The 20,405-nt window shown below is 40.3% G+C and overlaps 1 protein-coding gene across 6 annotated transcripts in view; it reads right to left on the bottom strand.

The window, feature by feature from the left end:
• IPCEF1 (interaction protein for cytohesin exchange factors 1) overlaps positions 1-20,405 on the bottom strand; it is an 80,203-nt gene that overhangs the window by 9,181 nt on the left and 50,617 nt on the right. For 5 of the 6 annotated variants that reach the window (XM_019288380.3, XM_019288384.3, XM_010400501.3 and 2 more), the window contains 3 exons: positions 19,651-19,712; positions 15,190-15,278; positions 9,453-9,822 (listed from right to left, as the gene is read on the bottom strand). In XM_019288380.3, coding sequence (XP_019143925.1) covers positions 9,453-9,822; positions 15,190-15,278; positions 19,651-19,712 — 521 coding nt within the window. The remainder of the gene's footprint in view (positions 1-9,452; positions 9,823-15,189; positions 15,279-19,650; positions 19,713-20,405) is intronic. The other variant, XM_019288370.2, reaches the window with a different exon arrangement.

The raw sequence follows: 20,405 nt of genomic DNA, 5'->3' as shown, positions 1-20,405 counted from the left end.
AGATAACAGAAATGTTATGTTCAGCCATCAGCAAGGCTCTCAAACAGGTCAAAAAGTAATGGTATTAGAGTTAAAACTAAGGGCAGTTAGGGTAATTTCTAGGGTGATAAAGCCTATGAGAAAGACATACTTCCAAACTCAAATGTTGTTAAGAATCGGGTAATGATCCAACAGATGTGAGCCTGTATCTCCCCTAACAGAGTGCTGCTTTAATGCTCTGACTATATCACAGCCTTTGAATAGCTGTCAGTAACTCTGGATGAAACAACTCTGATAGCATCTATGCCCATTCACCCTTCCCTACATGCTACACACTGTGAATTATGTTTCTACCGGGAAACTCAAAAGGCAAATTCTATTTGGTGTGCTGATTGATCACCAGGTTTTGGTAATTATTGAAAACGGAGTTTAAAAAAATTGAGCAATTAAATGAAACATAGAAGTATTTCAGGGGCCTAAAGAGAAGGTCCCTAGAAAACAGATTAAAGAAAGAACCCTTGGGGCATCCAATGTCTTGCCCCTGAGTTTCACAGATTGCAGCAGAGAATTTTCTTGTAATGCCTCACAACAATGCCTTGATTATCTCCACCTTAATTATTCTGATGGCTCTGCAGGACCATCTTCCAAGACAGAGAGTACATGAAAGGAAAAGCGAGTAAACAGCTGAGAATAGCATAAAATAAGATGAAAATGCATTTCTCAGAATAAAACAACTTAAAAATGAACAGACAGAAACTAAAAAGGTGCCAGGCATATGTAGGAGCATTTTAGCAGAAGGCCATTTTTAGCAACAGACTGCACAACTTGCTTCTTGTCCTTCAGTCCACACAGCATCAGTGATCTCTAAAGGAAAATCTTACAGCTATTACTGCTTTCGGGGTGCTAATGAATACCTCAGGAACCACTTTGGATAACACTTGGGTTTATATCACTGGGGGTAGTGGTGTTGATTCTTCTCAACTGCAGTCCTCCCTGTTAGCACTGAACTGGCTGGGCACTTTTTTCTTTTAAAGAAAAGTTAAGCATTTACTTTTCTAAATCATCTGCAGTCAGCAAATATATTCTGAACAAAAGGAACAAGTCCTTTTGCTCACTCATGCTGCAGCAAAAATACTTCTGCAATATGTCAGCATGCTTAGGAGGCTGCTTCTTATCTTTTCCATGTTTTATAGAGTAGAGCATCCTCCTACATCTCTGTTCTTTCTAAATATTTAGGTTACAAGAAAGGTTTATGATACGCAGCAAATATTTGCCTTCACTGTGCTGCTGGCCTATTCTTCACTACTGTGTGATTATAAAAAGCCTACTGTAACTTGACAAAAACTAAATATAACTTCCAACATTGGTACATTGCTGGGGGAGGAAAAGGAGAACTGTTGTATATTTAATAAGCTGCAGGAAGCAGAAAAAGAATGGAAGTGTAAGGCATAATACACGGCAGTAGTATTTCCTGAAAACTGTTGGCTCATGCCATGGGGCTCGTAATAACTAGTTTCCTGCCTGCTTTCTTGGGATGAAGCAGCTGTTTGTTTCATTAGCCAGCTTCTGCACAGGACTGGCTCAACTCTACTCTAAACATCACCCATCAGGACTGTGCACAGTAACACTTTGAGGGATAAAGTGACTTTTATCAGCTATCCAAGAAAGAGTGTATAAGAAGAAAAAAAGTTGCTTCAATCCTGTCCAGCAACTTTTAGATTAAGTCAACCCACAGGGGACATAAGGTCCCTGCTCTAGACACCTTTTGAGGCTAACTCATGACTTTCCTCAGTGTCCTAAAAGGGTTACAAAGCAGCAAGCACGAGAAAACATCCTCACTGAACACTCTTCTTCCATGCTAAATATTCTGGTATCTTCCATGCACTTGTGAATAACTGTAAGGAGGACAGTAACACTCAGCACAGAAAAAGATGGAGCCAAAGTCAGAAAAGCCCAGGAAAAGGCTCCCAGATGATGCACTTGCCCAGCAAAGTGTACTCAGTTCCTGCAGTCTTTCAAGACTGCAACCTGAAACTCCTCTTCTATTTCTTATTCTTCCACCATTCTCATCCTCCAAAAGATTAATCATAGTCAATTAATTTCAAAGGGAAAGGAGTGTGCCAGATTCTTCATACCAGGTGGATAAAGGAAGTGGCAGTAAAGCAACTAAATGGAATTTCAGCAAACTTGGAAAACAAGGGTGTGTGGAACTTACAGGTTGTGTAGAGCCAGGTATGAGTTACATAGCACTTTTGTCTCCATCTTTGATGAATTTCAACTACAGTTAAAAAATAAAAGAGTATCCTAATGTTGTGCATTTGCATAGAAGCAGATACTGTTGCTATTGACAAAGGATATGTCTGCCAATAAACTACTACAAACTGAGGCCAGACTGTCTGTTACTTATCTGTAATTTTACCTTCAGTGTCCTGAGTATCCCTGAGCCAAGTCCAGAAAGAAAAAGTGTGGTGATCTGTTTACCCATGGCTTTTCCTATCCCATATTGCTCCCCCCAACCTGCTTTTCCCTGCCCCTAGCCCTGGCTGCTCCCTCCAGTTCTCCCTATTGGTTCCTGTACCCCAACCCCGCCCAGGTACTGCCCCATAGCCCCTGAAAAAATCCCCTGCACCCGCATCAGGAGGTCTCTCTGCCTCTGGGGGTCGCTGGGACAAGGTGTAAGATTTAAAGTCCTCTGAAACCCTCATGGAGAGATCCTTCTCATCTCCTTCGCCATCACTGTGTTGTAAGGCTGGTAGCTACCGGAGCAAAAGTGCGGAGCCGTCCGAAATGGACTGCGGGAGGATGGAATGGCTGCCCTGCCCTGAGCAGCTCCGCTGAGCTCTCAGGAAAAGCTGCAGCTTGCTAAACTAAACCTAGCACTACAACAAAAAAGCCCACATTTTGCAGGCTTGAAGCTGCCACTTAGTGCACTAGATTGATGCTGTAAATCTGAAAAGGGGAGAGGTAATGGAGGAAGAGCAGAGGCATTATATCAACATTCAATTAACAAGCCAAATAAAATTATATGTGACAAGAAAATATATTTAACCTCACTCACACCATGAGGCCTTTCAGTATTTCTTAATGCCGTGAAAGTAAACTAAGAAAGCCCTACCTGTAATTTACTTGCTTGTTTTTCCCATGAAACACCTGAGAGAAAATTAAGATTGGATAAAAGAAATAAAGAAATGTAACTCAAGACTTTAGCAGACTGGAGGTTTTCTCAGTCTCTCAAACATTCGTGGCACATTTTCGCAGAACTTGGTACTGCTTGAACCTGGAGTCAGAACACTGACCTGCAGAGGAGCAGGTCTCTAGAAGAGGCACAGGCATTCTACCAGTTCTGTACTCTTAGGCTGCAGTGATTTGAATTCTTCCTATGAAAGAAACCTGTGGTGTCTAGACCATACTACCAAATTGTTACAAAATATTTGCTTTCTATCAGAAAGTAAAAATATGTGCAAAAAGCACACAGTACATAAGCTCAGGCCCTGGTGTAAAAATGAACAGATTGTCTGTGTCAGACTCACAAAAAAATATGTACTATCCCTACTTTGAGCTTTTTTTAACCTTGAAGCTTTATAAGGATAGATATATTCCACTGGCAAAAAAAATCTTAATAATATGGATAGGTTGAACCCCACTAGCATTGCTCTGGAGTGATTCTTTCCAGCCAGGTCACACAGCTCATATCAGGCACATTTAAAGTCACTTCAGAATAAATTACAGCAAGTTATCTCTTCCACCAGCCACTCCTCAAGCTAAGCACTTTCTGTCTCAGTCACGCAAGTTAGGAAACTGAAATGCTACTACAGCATTTCTTTATCTCATCCTATTTTAAAGATAAAACACATTCATTTTTCTCCCGGGACCTACGGAAGGATTAGTGGGAAGGAAGAAATGGCCACAGTGGAAGGATGTTACATATTGTGTGCATCTATGATGGGGTACATGCAATCAGGGGAACACGTGCACGGTGCACTTTTTTCTTCCCTTAGCACTACTAACTATAAGCAATTCTGTTGAGGGATGCCACTGGAAGGACCTGTCTTCCTGGGATTCTACACCATGCCCTTCACTCCCAAGCCTCGCAGACTGCTAAAGCTTCTGAGCACTTCTAGAAAAATTTTGCAATGTTGTATATCTCTTTTGTCAGACTCAACAGTGAGCAAAGTGGAAAAGAGCCACTGACATGAGGAAAAGGCAAGTTCTGCACTGAGATAGTTTCACATTTGAGAGAAAGAGACCTTCTAGGTTGAAGCAGTAATAGTATTTCAGGCACAACTGAAAAATGCTGATTTAGGGGAAGTAAAACACAATTCTGAGGCTTGATGCTATTTATCTGGAATTTCCCTCTAACAGGAGATAACACAGACAAGAACAACCTGCCAGAATTTCAACATGCCTATTTTTCACCTCCTCAATTTTCAGCTTCTGCTCTCCTGTCAGCCAACTTGCTACAGGCTGGAGACATTAAGGTCTTGAGACTCCCCATCTTGGAGCATCAGTACAGGAGCCTGTCTGAAATCTCAGCTTTAATGTTCTTTAAGCCTACACCAGTGAAATTATCCAGAACTTTTCAAAAAGCAGCTGTGAAAAATAAAGTTGATCATTTCCCAGTGGTAAAGATATAGAAATTGGAAATCTTTGGCAAAAAGTGCATTTTGCATTGAAAAACACCTCCAACAGAAAGGATCTGACTAAATTTATCTGAAATGTAAATATTTTTTCTGCCATTCTGTAAATGAGATGTCACAGACTCCCAGTTGTGTATTAATCCCAGAGAAAAAACTCTGCTTCTTCCTCCTGTTCTTGCTACTCTTATGAGCTTCTTGTAGCTTTGCCAGCACCTCTGTTTCTAATTCTGCTAAAAATTTTGATGCCAGTGGGAGAGAACACATAAACCCAAGGCTGGGAAGAGCAGAGGAAAAAAAGTCATAAATTATTTCTGTCCTTACCTACCTATCCACCCCCTAGCCCTTCTCCATAGTGGTGGTAGACTTTTCAACAGGAATATGAAGTCACCTCAGGGAAATCACATTTCCCACATAACTGTGGAACAGGAAATACAGGGAAAATTTCAATTAGGTGAGCATAGCTCAGGCAAACTCCTCACTGGCAAATGCAGAACTAAGGTAGGAAAGATTGGAAGAAAATAATAGGAAAACTGTGTTACCACCAACAATTAGATGCTGTTGTCTGACAGTATAGTGGACTCAGCAGTGTGGAGTAGAACTTTAATTAACTGACTGAACTGGAAACAAATAAGCATCTCTTTTTCAGAGAGTTCAGAAAAACCATTGCACCACAGTTTTCACTGTGATTTCTAAAGCTTTTTTGATGAGAAACAAAATAATTATTCAAGTTGTTTCTCTACACAGTTGTTCTCACCATAGGCACACTTCTTGGCTAGTCTCAGCCATGATCTAGCTATTTTCTATAACTTTTGCAGAAGGAACAAGGGGGCCAGAGCACACCAGAGGATCTGTTCAGGCTATTACTGGCACAGACAGACTCCAGAGAGGAAGAGGATGTCAGTTCTGAGAACAGAAGGAATTGAATGCCTCCAGCTCCTATTTAACCAACTCCTTCCCACAAAACCAACCCAGATAATCCAAGTGGTATTTGAAAAGCTGTCTAGGTTTGAAAATATCAGCACGCACCAGATCTTCCACAGCTACTGTGAGCTAAGGTAAAATAAACCAGAAGTGGTAAAATAAGAACGCCTTGCCAAGATGCAGTAACTTCACATGGTCATGAAACCCTCAGAAAATGCAAGAAAGAAGGATCTTACTGGCTTTTAGTAGATCCCTAAATAAATAGAAACGCACATTCCTGTTTTCTTTCTATATAACCTTTCATTTCCTGTGGCTTCCTTTTGCTGTTATGTTTTTTGATCATACTGGTGGTGGGTCACAGTTGGATCATACTGGTGGTGGGTCACAGTTGGATATTAGATACTTTTTGTTCCAGTGGTTGCCAGAAGAAATACAAAGGATGAAGTTTGGCTGGAGAGCATGTCCAGGCATCCTGGAGGGGGCAAGGCCAGCTTCTGGATAAAGCGCACGTAGTCAGATAGCTGTTTGTATTCTCAGCTGTTTCTTGTTTACCTTTCAGTTTCTTTGCATCACGGACAGCTTAGAATCCTTTGTCACTGCACATGTAGCAAGCTGCATCACCAAAGTCTTAAATATTCCCAAAAAGTAAATGGATGCATAATGTTGGTCTCTCTTCAAAAGAGAAAACTGATAAACTTCTCTTCTTTGTACCTGTGTATCACTCTCTGGTATGTAACATCTCCCCAGTAACTGGTGCAGAGAATTAATGCTGAGAATGTTCACAACACCACTAAGAGTGGTTGGAAAGATTGTTAAAAATATCATATGCTCCTTGCACCAGATACTCACAGTTGCTTAGCAGAGTTCATTAAGTAATATTTGTTGGAAAAATAATCCATCGTCTTTTAGTTGAATCTGTAGCTTTTCTTATGGACGTTCATCTATTTATTTCTGAAAAATGTTTCTTTCATTGTTTAATTCATCACTAAGGTTTCTTCAAAGTTTTTGTACTTTTTCTTGGTAATCTCTTCCCACAAAACCACAGCTACTCTTCCTCCTTTCTAGGTACCAACTTTTCTCACATTGGTCTCCATTACTAGACTTTGTGCAGCAAAAGTGCTCTTCAGTTCTAGAAAATTTTTACCTCAGCTCTAGGGCTCTTATCAGCTACAACCAAAAATTCCTCAGAACATAGTCAGAAAACAGTGTGGCACGGTGTTTCTGTCCTTACCATGAGAAGGAGAGAGCATGGACACACCTGTAGGTTCTGTGGGGAGGGGCATCAAAGACTACATAGCTGTTCTGATGACAGCAGAGCCATCTTAACACACAGGGAACATGTGCTTTCAGGACAAAAGTCAACACAAGACAGACTTTTCTCCTCCTGGATGCAATATCATGACTTTGAAATACGTCAGAAATGCACTATTCAGAAGCACTGTAAAGCAAATAATACCAACTGAACTGAGGTATGCCTTCTTGTTTTGCATCAGATAACAAGGGTGTTCTTACCAGTTATTGTAAATCAGGAGAATTTGCAGCTAGATTTTACCCAACAGCTTGAATTCATCTCACAGTATTTGTGCACATCCTTATAACTCACTGGAGAAGGAAATTCTTGGGGATAAGACACAGAACCATAACTGCATCCTTTTTGATAACTTTCATTTGGAAGTGAATTGCTATTTTACATTAATCCTACTTTACCTGCCTGATTCTCAAATTGAAGTAGTTTAATCTCCTTGCAAATTATTTCCTTAATTTTTTCAGTGGCCATTGCAGGGGAGGGCCCCACACAGAAACACTCTCCACAGCCAACCCATAATATGCAGACTGATAAAGGAAAGACAAACCTGTGTATGGTGTACATTTTACTTAGTCAACAATGGGTTATGATGCAGACAATAACTAGTGAGGTTGTGCAGTTTCTGTTGTGACTGTCTCGGTGAAATGATCTGCTTCTGGAATTCTGTCAGCAATCACCATTGTGGTTAGGATAGAGGTGTTCTGTGTTCTGCCATCAGGGTTGCCCATCAACTTCACAGTGAGCAACAGAAGAATTAATTTCCCCAGGAATAATCCTAGCAAAATTAAACCATCCTGCACACAGCAGTAATATACCAAAATGTACCTCGATTTACATTGTAATCCCATTTTTATTGGTTAGTGCGGTTGAGACCATCAAACTATAAGAGATTATGAATGTGTCATGCTAATTTAATTTTATGACCATCCATAAAAGTATTTGTCACGCTTACATTACAATGGAAAGCACTAACCCACGCATTATTGCAGGATTTCTGACAATACCAGAGTAATGTATTCTAAGCAAAAGTTTAGATTTCTGAAGAGCAACTACTGAATCTTTGTCAACAGGATCTATAAGCCACTATGCCATTTATGACCTACATTCCAACAATCCACTTGAATGTCCCTAGTAATGTTTTCCAAAGACATTAGTTTGTCAAATTTAACCCAGAAGGTAAAATTACAGAAAACAATGTATTTAATATGTCTTTGTGACATTTTCATTAGGGACTTCATTTCTGCCAGCCCCAGCCTTTTCACAACTTGCAAAGCCAGAAGCAGGGGAATTATATTTCACAGTAACTCCCTCAAAGCACAGCACTCTTTTCCAGTACATAGAAACAGCACATATGCTCACTCTGGATTTTAATTCTTTCCGATCTTCTTTGCTGCAGAATATTCTAGCAGAGAAGCCAAGAAAATGGATAATAAAGGTGAGCATAAAACACTGAGTTAGTTTTCACTTTTGATAAAAACTGTACTTTGATTAATGCCCTTTTTATTTTTTTGTGAAATCAGAAAATGGTATGACAACATAAAGGGCTGCCAGCTTGCTAAGTGTTGGTATTTGTAAAACAATAGGGGGACTGACAATGTAACTAATGTGCCTTATAGTATCATTTTTCAGTGACAAGTTCACCTACAGAGAAATACCCTGTTCCCAACAGCTCCAGTGCAGTTTCTTTCCAGCATTGCATTACCTTCTGCCTAAGCTTTTCGATGCACCTTTATTTTGCATTGTGCTGAGACAACCCTTCTCTTTCAGCAACGAAGTACTCACTTCAAATCTTTACAAGGATTTGGAATCACGGGAAGAGCTGATGTGCAGGAACATTGTTGTTCCCCTATGTATTACCCCTCTAGGCAGAATAATTGTATGCCAAGAACAGCTCTTAGGCTTCAACTGCTTTTAATTCAGAAAGAAGTAGCTTTGCTCAAAAAGAAGGAGATATTGCCTTGTGACACAGGAGACTTATAAACAGTAACAATGACCAAATTCTGGAACAATGCTACCTTTTTTAATTAGAAGTACATTTCAGTAGGAGGATACTGTGCAGATACCTATTTGCTTAAAGAAAATCCAGTCTTAATAGACTTTCTCATTCAGGATTTCAGTTGTTTTCTCTTGATTGCAAAGAATCTTAATGAAGCAAATAGGGAGTGTGTACTTCACGTAAAGGCAGCTGCATTTTTTTGTAAAATTGGACTGACCTAACCCCATGTTCACCATGTCCTACATATTCCATTTTGGTTAGGGTGTCCATTCTGTGACACACTTTGTTAACATTTTGATTCAATCCTAATTAATAAAAGACATCTGCATTGAAATAAAGACTGTTAATAAAATTATGTCTATGCTAGATTTATATACAGAGGTTATGATCTAACATATAGATACAATTTGAGAAAATTTGTAAAGGTACCTACCAAGCAGATACTAGGTTATATATTTAATGTGCAATAAATTAAATGTTTGTTATAAATGATGTGCCACTGGAAAACTCTTCAGTGACACATACAGAGGAAGGAAGGTGAAAGGAAGTTAAGGAAACCCATAACTCTCATATGGTACAACTGCAGCAAAAATCTCCTCTCTCATTAGCTCACCTTTGGCAAGCGATCGCTGTCCTGTTGCATCTGGCACAGCTAGACAATGTGTATCTGCACTTAAGTAAGAGGTTTGGGAGCCACCATTGGGTTCAGAAAGCCGGACTTCCTGTCTCTCTGCTGCATCTCCACAGACCACTTCTGGCAGCTCATCAGAATGAATCTGCACGCAGAACGTTAAAGGCTGATCACCCTCTTCCGTGGCAGAGCTGTTAACCAGGTCAAGCCAGGACTGCCTCTCAGAAAAAACCACTTTGGATGTCAAGGAAGACGATGATTCTTGGGAGTTAAAAGTGCTTTCAGGAGAGGAGAGAGAACAAGATGCTTCACTTGACAGCATTGAGGTGAATGATGACTTCTGCTGATCCTTCTTTCCAGAAGCAAAAGGAGAAAGGGAGGAGGGGAAGGAAGAAAAAAGAAAAATTATTTACAAGTTACTCCTGTTTCTAGATTCTATATTATATATAGATATGCAGTTGAAATGCTGAGTCACCAAAAATTGATGTAATCTGGTTACTTATTTATCTAAACAAGCCTGGGGTATGGCAGTCAATCTCCTACAGAGCAGTAACTTCAGAAACCAAGCCACAAGGAAACCAAAGGCAAAGGAGATACAAACCTGTCAACTCCTAGAAACAAAGACCAAGGAAAACTATTGTGTTGAATGTAGCTTTCCATGCTAGGTCTCACACTCACCTTCTTTCTTTAACTTGTCTTCACTTTATTGATCTAATCAAGATCAAGACCCAAAGAAAAGACCCAAATTAGCCATTGAACAAGTAGTTGTCTTGAAGCACTCAACAGTTCCACCATTGCAATAACCAGAGACAGAGAGAAGGGGTCTATAGTACAGTAAAGAACTATCTTTCCTAGTCCATTCAAGGGATAATCATTCACCAGGGCAAGAAGGTTTAGCAGAAACTACAAGAAATTGTGATGAGATCATCGTGACGTGAAAGCCAGATTTCTGGCTACTGCAGAAATTTACTCCTTCTGCAAATCATGTCCTATTGGCCAATGCCAGTATCAGAATACCAGACTTGATGGACCACAATTCTGGCAAGTTTGTGTTCTTAATATTTATGTAGAATAGATCTGTGCAGGGATTAAAACAGATGATACCTAGACTGAAAATATTGAAAATTACTGAGAAGGTGTTGCTAGGGAAACCTGGAAAAGCTGCAAACACAGTAAAGAGACTAGCCATTTATAACCTATTTATAACCCAGTAAACTAGAAATAAGCTTTATTCAAATAAACCAAGAGTAACAATTTTTTTTGTTATGATTTATAAACTTCTGTAAGTCAGTGTTGTATTCTGTAATGTTTACTACATCCTTCTTATATTAAAAACAGCACAGTCTTGCTGTGCTTCTAATACAGCTGCATCATGTAATGAGTAGTCAACTCAGAAGATGAGGAGGACTTATATCAGACTGTGGGTACTACTTGTTTATAGCAGCTTCTTCACTTCTGTAAATTTTCAAAGCCATTCATAGAATCACAGAATTGTCAAGGTTGGAAGAGACCTTCAAGATTATCCAGTCCAACCATCTACCCAACATTCACACTGCAACCCCTAAATCCCTAAACCACATCATCCAGCACCAGATGCAGACACGTCTTGAACACTTCCAGGGATTGTGACGTCACCACCTCCCTGGGCAACCTATTCCAATCCCTGGCCCCCCACCCTAATGATGAAAAAAATTTGTCATATATCAAATCTCCCCTGTCTCAGCTTAAGGCCATTGCCTTCAGTTCTCTCACTGCAGGCACATCAGGGGAGACTGGACCCCCCCGGTTACGACGTCCTTTCAGGGAACTGTAGAGAGCAATGAGGCTCCCCCTGAGCCTCCTCTTCTCAAGACTGAACAAACCCAGCTCTCTCAGCCATTCCTCATAAGACATGTTCTCTAGTCCTTTCACAATTCCCCTAGGACTGTTCCAAATATGGCAGGACCCAGACATTTATATTCCTCTATGAGAAGTACAACACTGTGTTTCAGGTGTGGTTTTGTTTCTAAAACAGAAACCTTCACATCTGCATCCTCAAGCAAAGGACAAGGAGATGCTGTAGTAAACTATGAGTGCTAAAAAATGCCCTTGGGAACACAGGTGATATGAAGTATTTCATCTAAAATCTCCTATCACAAAGACAAATTGTTGAAGCATTTGTAAAGTCAAGCAGAAGAACTGAACAGTGAAAGCTCTTGCCTACATGGTGTAGATGGTCTAATTTCAATTGTTCAAAGCCAGGAAAGGAAGATATTAGATCTCACCTCTATTTTTCTGTCATTTGGCCATGCAAAAAAAGAAGTGTTATTGAAATGAAGACTTGAAGACTGTGCCTCACTGAGTGGAATATGTTTTTGTTTTCATTTTCATTGTGTGCTAATTAAAAAATATGGGTGAGAATAAATATAACTGCCAGAAGGTGTTTCTTTTTCTCTGCATATGTGTTGTGTTTTGTTTTTACTTTGGCGTGACAAATGTTTATCTAACTTACTTGAGTGACTCCTTTGGAAATTTTGCAATCATCCATATGATAATAAACTTCCATTTGGGGATATTTTTAAAAGCAGATCATAAAAATTTCACTGGAGATTAATGAGTCTCTATATTTTTTAGAGAAAAATTTTGACTCTGAAACTCTTCAACTGCTTTCTTGGCCACTGCTGCAATCTATTTTCTCAGCATATCTGCTGATTTTTGGACTTTGAATCCATTCACATGTGGGCAAATTAATGTAAGTGGTCAATTTAACTTTTGTCCTACAGATGCTATAATTTACTTGTTCCTCACTTGTTTTTTTCTTCCACAGTACCCAAACCCATGCATACACGTGGAAAGCTCATGATCACTACTTGTTTCTTCTGCAAATTCCAAAAAGGTTTGAGTCAGCAGAGAATAGAACAGCAAATATAAACTTTTTGCTAGAAGTACAGCAGTATTTGCTGCTCTAAAATGTAACAGAGCCTGCACCTGGGTGTCTATTAGTTTCCATACTAATAGATTTAGGTTTGGAGTTGATGTCAAGAAGATTGGAGGCCTTTCTGCTTAAAATAATAAAAAGAAATTAACTCCAGTCAATGCCTGTGACATTCTTGACACTGGGCTGAGTTGTCAGGATGACTGTCACTTCCAGTAGCAATCTGAGAAAATCAAAGCAGGCCAAGTGCTGCACCCACAGAATATGAGCCCAAATCCACCACATTTTTGAGATTTCACAGCTTGGTTCAAGAACTCTGCAACAAATAAACAGGCAGCGAGCAGTGTTTAACCAGCGTTCCCTGAGACAACCACAGGCTCCAATCCTAGAACTGAGTTTTCAGTAGAAGCTGCACTTTCCCAGTCCTTTCCCAGTGTTTTTCTTGTTTCAGCACTTGTCCAGAAGAGGTATTAAATACAATATTTAAAAGAAGACTCTGACTTGAAGTCAAACAGAGCTGTTCCTACTCACTATGTAAGCAAGCTGAGCACAGGGAAGACCCACAGCAAATGGAGCTCATTCCAGTGGCCAGTTCTGGGGTGAAAAGATGACAGCTTTGCTCAGGAGACATCAACCTTTGTCCACAGTGGATGGGATTTTAAGGGATAAGAATAAGGGAAATCATCTGACAGAGGTAAAGGCTGAAGGGCAGATAGCCTTTAAGGAAAAGCTTGATAAAGCAGGACCCCTCAGCATCTGCACCACAGCCTGCCTCTCCGGTGTACCCTGCCAAAACATGGAGGCCAGCACTCAAGAGGAGCATGTGGGAAGGAGACAACCGGAGATCGCCTCTGCAGCAACAGACCAACAAGCAGCAGGAAACCAGAAAAACAGAAAACTAAAAAACAGCACCTGTTTAAAACTCATCATCTGGAAAAATGCAGGCATTCACCCAGAGGTGAGCAGACAGAAAAGACATCTACAGCTTCCTAAAGGCAAGCCACTTAGGCATAAAATCCAAGACACTTCATTAACTGACCCACAACCCAAAATAACTGCAGGAGACATATTGCCAAAATTCTTCTTTTCTTTGATATTTATAGCCACTCAGCCACATTTAACTTCCAGATAATGCAGGCAATAAAGAATCACGTTCACCAGCAGTGAATGCCTCACACCCCCGAGTGCCAGGTGGATTGTTCTAGAGATAAACATTACATGTTTCAGGAGAGGAAGTGAAGACTGACTTATCTGGCTGAAAATGAGGTGGGCAGGTGGGTGACAGTGTGACATGCACTCCCAGCTTTACGTGAGCTAGTTAGAGATTGCCGGACAGGCAACCCTGTACGTGAGGTCTCCTTTTATACTAATGCCTGTGTTTGCACAAGATTCTCTAGCTCATCTGTATATTTCAGATTTGCTACTGCTTTGCTGCTGCGGTGCCCACCCCAGCTAGTGGATGTCATTTCAGTGTGCCACAGAGGAACTTGTACTGCAACAGTGAGGCAGCAGACACTTCCCTTCCATGAGGTGCAATGAGAACATTTAGTACTAAGTATATTACTGCACACCTCTCAGTGTTAACTTTCAGCTAGTGAAGGGAAAGGCTTAAGATCAGGATTCCTTATTTCATCTGTATTACCAGCCCAAAGCAGATCACTCATTTCTAAACACAGAATTAAGTAAATTTGACTTTCCATTTTAATGGAAAAATTTTTAAAAATTAAAAATGTGGTGACAAAAGACCCTCACAAGGCTGCTCTATAGTTTCCAAAACACGATATGAACAATCTGTTTACTCCAAAACTGCAGCCAAACCCCCAATGCCTGTTGCTAGCTCCAGGAAAACTTACTGGTTACAGAGATTGAGGGACTGCCTCCACTACTTGCAGCAACTTTCCCTGACTTCTACTACTTTTCTTTTAAGGCTGCAAAGAGAGGAAAAAACCCACCCCAAACCTACTTGTGAAGCTACCTATCATAGGAAATTAACAACTTTTCTCTCTTTACTTAAAAAAAAAAAAAAACTGAAAAATTAAAATAATTAAAGAAAATTTTAAAAATCCATTTAAAGCACATGTAAGAGCAATGAGATCAGTGGGAAAAACAATAACATAGAAACAAGATTAATAGGGCAAGAAGCAGATAATAATTAGGCAAGTCAATTTGATTAGATTCATGAGGGTGCATACTGCTTATTCTAATTTATGAAATTAAGTGAGACAGGAAGGAATATTCTGGGACAATATGCTACATAGATTTTGGAAGAATGCCTTTTTTCTTTTTTCATAGTCTATTTTTCAGAAGTAGAGGAAAAAAAACAGATTTTATCACTGTGTGAAGAAGCCTCTTTCCCTTCACTTCACTGCCACAAAAGCAGCTTCAAATTCAGCAGTCTTAAAAACAGCTCACTCAAATAAATAAATACTGTTGGATGATGCTACCGGGGTCACAAAAAGAGAGAGATTTCAGGATTGATTTTTTAAAAAGCGAGAATAGTATGAAAAAAACAGCTTATAGCAGTAAGGACACAGTTTGTGCACGAAGTAGAATAACACCTTCCTTTCTCCAGCAAGATAAATAAGAAGGTGTTGATCTTCTACAGTGCAAAGCTCCCTGTGGTGCAGGATGTGATAACTGTGTTCTCTGCCACAGGACGGGCAGTCAGGGCACAGGTGTTACACAGGAACACAGGGTGAACATTTCCAGATAAGGTTTTAGGTTATTCCTACAGGCCCACCACCTCTAGGGAGTTTGTTTCAACCTGCTTGCAACAAGAAACAAGGTAATTACTGGAACACTTACCGAAGGAGGAGGTGATGTCTGGACTGTGTAGGGAGGAGGTGGCGTGTCTGTTATTTCTGGATCATCATGTTCACTTTCACTGTAGCATTCTGAGGTAGACATGGAAAATGAGCAAAAATAAAGAGTTAGACCAACATATTTATTCCTCACAGCACTGTGGCAACCAGAGATCACCAAGTAGGGTGTTCTGAACTTTGGTTCACACATTAACAAGCCAGTGTCTCCTAACCCACTTGTAATGCTACACTACTTCATGACTTTATTTATTTATTTTTAGTAAAAACAATAGTTGTTAATTTGCTGTAACAGGAAACACTGGTTGCACTGTTCTAGGTAGCTTCACAAGTAGGTTAGGGGTGGGTTTTTTTCCTCTCTTTGCAGCCTTAAAAGAAAAGTTTCATTTGTAGTAGAAGTCAGTGGAGAGCTTTTGCAAGTAGCGGAGGCAATCCCTCAATCTCTGTAACCAGTAAGTTTTCCTGGAGCTAGCAACAGGCATTGGGGGTTTGGCTGCAGTTTTGGAGTACACAGATTGTTCATATCATGTTTTGGAAACTATAGAGCAGCCTTGTGAGGGTCTTTTGTCACACATGGTAACTCACATAGACACTCCATACGGCACAGCATTACATATGAAGAGGCAGTACCAAAAGCAAACACAATAAGACTACCCTAGTAGTCTCTCTTTTTTTGCTTTTTTTTTTCTTTTTCTTTTTTGGCAAAAACAAGCTGGTAAGAACCTCAGTATCTCTTGACATGTGTCAGAGACAGTCATGCTGTTATTTCTTTCAACTATCTGTGCAGCAGGTGGAAACATTTTCTAAAAATTTGTTTAAAGGTGGATTAAATGAAGTGATAATCATTGATAAAATTAGACACAGAAAAAGGGAGGCAGAATGTTGCTGGTTATTATGCCCAGGACCTGGGGACAAGATCATGCAATTATAGAATAGTTTGGTTTGGGAGGGACCTTAAAAGGTCATATAGTCCAACTTCTCTGCAATGAGCAGGGACACCTTCAACTAGACCAAGCTGCTTAGAGCCCTGTCCAGCCTGTCCTTGAGTGTTTCCAGGGATGGAGCTTCTGCCACCTCTCTGGGACACCTGTTTCAGTGTTTTGCCAACCTCACTGTAAAAAATTAAAGTCTAAAAATCTAGTCTAAACTGGCCCTTTCTTAGTGTAAAACCATTACCCCTTGTCCTGTATGCCCTGCTAAGAAATTTTCCCCCCTTCTTTCTTACAGCCCCTCTTTATGCACTGAAGGGCCACAAGGGTCACTTTTGCTAAATCTCCCAGCACAGATGCAAGCTCTACAGGAGCAAGTGCTTGCATCCTGCCCTGCACCATATGTGCAGAGTGACAGAACTCACCCCCACCCCACTGAGCTGGGGACATGAGAGTTTGCAAAGACGAAGTCGGAGCTTAATGAGGACAACTTGAGTGAGTGCCAAGTGTCACAGAACAGAGGCTGCCCCCGTGGTCTCCATGGGTTCCAGCACTGCCCTTTGCTGGCCACATGCACCCAGCAGTTTGTGCTGTCCAATGTTGGAACCCTGGATTTAGAGAATTTAGGTTTCTGGGATATAATAATATATATACGTGTAACAATATGGAGGATTTCAGGTGTGGATTTGTTCTTCTTTTCACCTTCTTCTTCATAAATCTGGGTGTTCTGGTATTGGGTAAAAAAACCCACAGTGCAGATCATGAATAGTTAGTTATTGGATTATAAGTAAAAACAAATTACTTTGCATTCCATAATTGGGTAATTTGGACCTTAAAAGGTCTTGGAAGTTGGAACTCACAGCCATTTTTCCACCTTGTTAACTTGGAGGCACATTCTGTGAAGTTGTATTATAGAGAAGAAATTATAAACATCAATTAGAAGAGAAGCCTGGCATCTCCTGCGTTTCAGTCCAAACTCTGAGTAAAAGAACTCGCAATTCAGAGGCAAAACGAAAATAGAGATATTGACAGTCCAAGAACTTCTGTCAGCTCTGCCCCAGAGAACAGGGGTTGCTTAAGTTCAGGGAGTACTTCATCAGAGCTGGACTTCAGGGGCTCACACCACTAGAAAGCAGTGTGTTAGCACGGTCTCTGGACAGTCACCTGAGATTATTTAATCTAAAATTAACTCATTTAATACCCACACATATTATTTTTGTGCATGTCATTGGTTGGGGGGGGGGGGGCCTAATAAGCACAGAATGTGGGGTATAAAGTTTTATGAGAGAAGAATTTTGTACATGAGAGAGAATTTTATAACATGTTAACAAAGAGAAATTTAAAGAGGTTCATTACTTTTTCTCCCTGTACTCTTTGCAGAACCATAGGGGTTTTGAGTAGCATAGATGCTCTTCTGTTTACTGGAAATCTGTGCCGGCACATCTGAGCATAAAGAACTGAAAATGGCTGCAATAAGGCCTATATTGAATTCTAATACTCTATTAATGCCTTTTTGAGTAACTCTTAGTAAAAAGCTTATTGTTTCTACAGCTCCCCTTTTAGGCACACAGAAGAACTGAAAAATAATCTACAGCTGTTTCTGATACTCCAAATACACAAATGGCAGTGGGGGGGATGTTAAAATGCACAGAAAGTACATAAATACACAAGAAATGCCATGAAAAGAGCCAGGGCTTCTGAAGAATTATGGTGTGTGATACAGAGAGGAAGAACTGGTCAGCAGGAACAGAAGTGACTGTGGCTAGTGACAGTTCTTTTATGAAGCTTAGCAATGTTTCTGTAAGGGCATGTCCACCCAGGCACCAGCAGGTGCTGCACCCACACTGAAGGCAGCTGCTGGATCACCTGTGACGAAACATGCATGGAAAGACAAGGAGGTGTTTGACACCAGAATCAGAAGGCCTTTTTCTGAAGGGGAGATGGCCCACCAGCTTTAAAAGCTGAATAAATTTTGGCTATGTTATGTTATTGCAAGGTTATTAGATAGCCTGATGCAGATTAATGAGTGGATTATTTTGTATCTTTTGGTCATTTTTTTATAAAAGTAGGATTGGTGGAATAACTCATTTTGTGTTGCTTCGTAATTCTTGATTCAGCCAACACAGCCAGTATCACATTTTTGAGCTTTAAAATTTGGTTTAATGTATAAAATTTTGCCCATTCTCATTTTCCATCAAACTCTTCCCTTCATGAAAAGATGGACAACATATTTGCATACTTCCTCTCTGAGTACAAGTATCTTGCAGTTCTTGCTACACAACCTAATATTCAATATAGCCCTTTATCCTAAAGTGTTTTGGTAAAGTTGGCTTCAAAGAGGACACAGAGAGGAGGAATTAGATGGTGTGGGAATTAACAAGTTTCCTGTAAAGAAACAACTGTGAACTGAAAACAAGAAAGAAACTGATGAGACTTGCTGGATCTCCAGGAATCAGTAATATCTGTGTTTACCAACCCCAAAGCTGCTTTTAATGGTAGAGCATAAATGGAGACAAATCAAGTTAATCAATAATGGAATTGCATGTCCCAAGCCTGAACATAAACCCCAATCTTGAATTTTGTGATAAAGCAGAAGGGATACAGAGAGGAACATTTCCTTGCAAAACAGGTTGCATCACTTAAGTGTTCATACTACCGCAAATACCAGTTTCTTCTTCATAATGACAGCTCCTTCACAAGCTCAGCAGTTCTAAAAATGGCACTTGGTACCAATACTCTAAAAATGGAGACTTAAAAGCTCTGATGATGATGCATATTCCTCGGAGAGTTAAAAGCCCAGATGATGGCACATCTTCCTCAGGTTAGAGTCCATTCCTGGTTTGGTAACATAATACTACCCAGAGCACTTCTCATTCTAAATCAGCTCCTCTGCCCAGATTTGTTATTTGAGTGCAGGTATCCTCCCACCAAAGAGTTATATTGGGTCAGTGTGCAAATTAAGACAATAAATAAATTGCTTGGGAACTTCTAAAGTTTCTCATTCCATAATGAACTCTCGAGCTTGGCTCTGAAACAAATTGTAGGCTTCAGAATAGCAGTACCACCCACCCCCTTGTCTCCCAACACTATGGTTGTTGAAACCCCCAGGACTGGAGAACACAGTAGGGATGGGTCTGCAGAGCACAAGGTGTTCCCAGGCCTGCAAGCTGCCATACTGCAGCACAACTCCTGTAATATAACTCACCAGCTCAAAACCCAGAGCAGCACAGCTGTACATCTTCACACTTGGTAGGCTTAGCAAGCCAGCAAACTGCCAGAAGGTAGTTACACACCTCTGACTAGATCACCGAGTGTCTCTCACTCACACTGTTTCTCACCATTTTTTCTTCTCCTGTGATTACTCTGTGCTGTGACAATGTGGTTTCTCTGAGCTCAGAGAGTAGACAGACCCAAGATGATAGTTTAAAAAAAAAAGAAAATAGCCGACAAAAATTTGGCCAAACAAAAACTGTGAAGAGCACAATGTAGTTACACGCTGAAACCAGTGAGGAGCATACCTTCCTCGTTCTTCCCATTTGGTGCCTGAGGGTCTACAGCCATTCCCAGCTTACTTAGCCACCTGTGTTTGAAACAGAGGGAACACAGAGTCAGGGACACTCTCACGCTCATGAGTTTTGTTCCTTTCGGTTGTGTTCTACATCACCACATCTGTTTTCATTAGCCTGAAGACTAAATGTCAAAGTTTCTATTTCTTAGATCATCTTCTAGAAAGGCACCAGTCACCTCTATATTAATATTTCCTGTAATGAACAGGATTAGTTGCCTGGGACATCTTCTTTCCCTGCTACTGTAAAAAGGTACTACTGATGACCAGGAGTCGCATTTGTGGAAGCTAAAGAAAAAGTCTTTGTGCTGTAACACCATGTCAGAGATTTAGTCCAGCCGTTGAGGTGTCATCCTTCACCTGAGATGAAGAAAAAGGCATGGCAGCTGTAGAAGACGATATCAGCTGCCCTGGCCAAAAGTATTGCAGCACAGTCTGTGCCACTTGAAACCAAGTTTTTGATCATAACATACCACGTTCTTCACCTTGCTATGTACTTTTCGTTTTAGTAAGTCTCACTTCCTGGGTTGTTTTAAGATATTAACAGGGTTCTTTTCACTTGTCTTCCTAGGTGGCTGCATTTTTCCAGTGCTAGAAACATTCCCTAGTTATACTTTTTGTATATTATGTTTGCTTGCAGCTCATTCAGATCTATCCAGATTTTAAGTAGCTGACAACTGAAAAAGCTCAAGCTTTTAAGATTAAAAC

Source organism: Corvus cornix, chromosome 3, assembly GCF_000738735.6.
Source record: "Corvus cornix cornix isolate S_Up_H32 chromosome 3, ASM73873v5, whole genome shotgun sequence".
In the NCBI taxonomy this organism is placed as follows: Eukaryota; Metazoa; Chordata; class Aves; order Passeriformes; family Corvidae; genus Corvus; species Corvus cornix.
The sequence above is the reverse complement of the archived record's forward strand: the minus strand, read 5'-3'. Positions and strand labels throughout refer to the sequence as shown.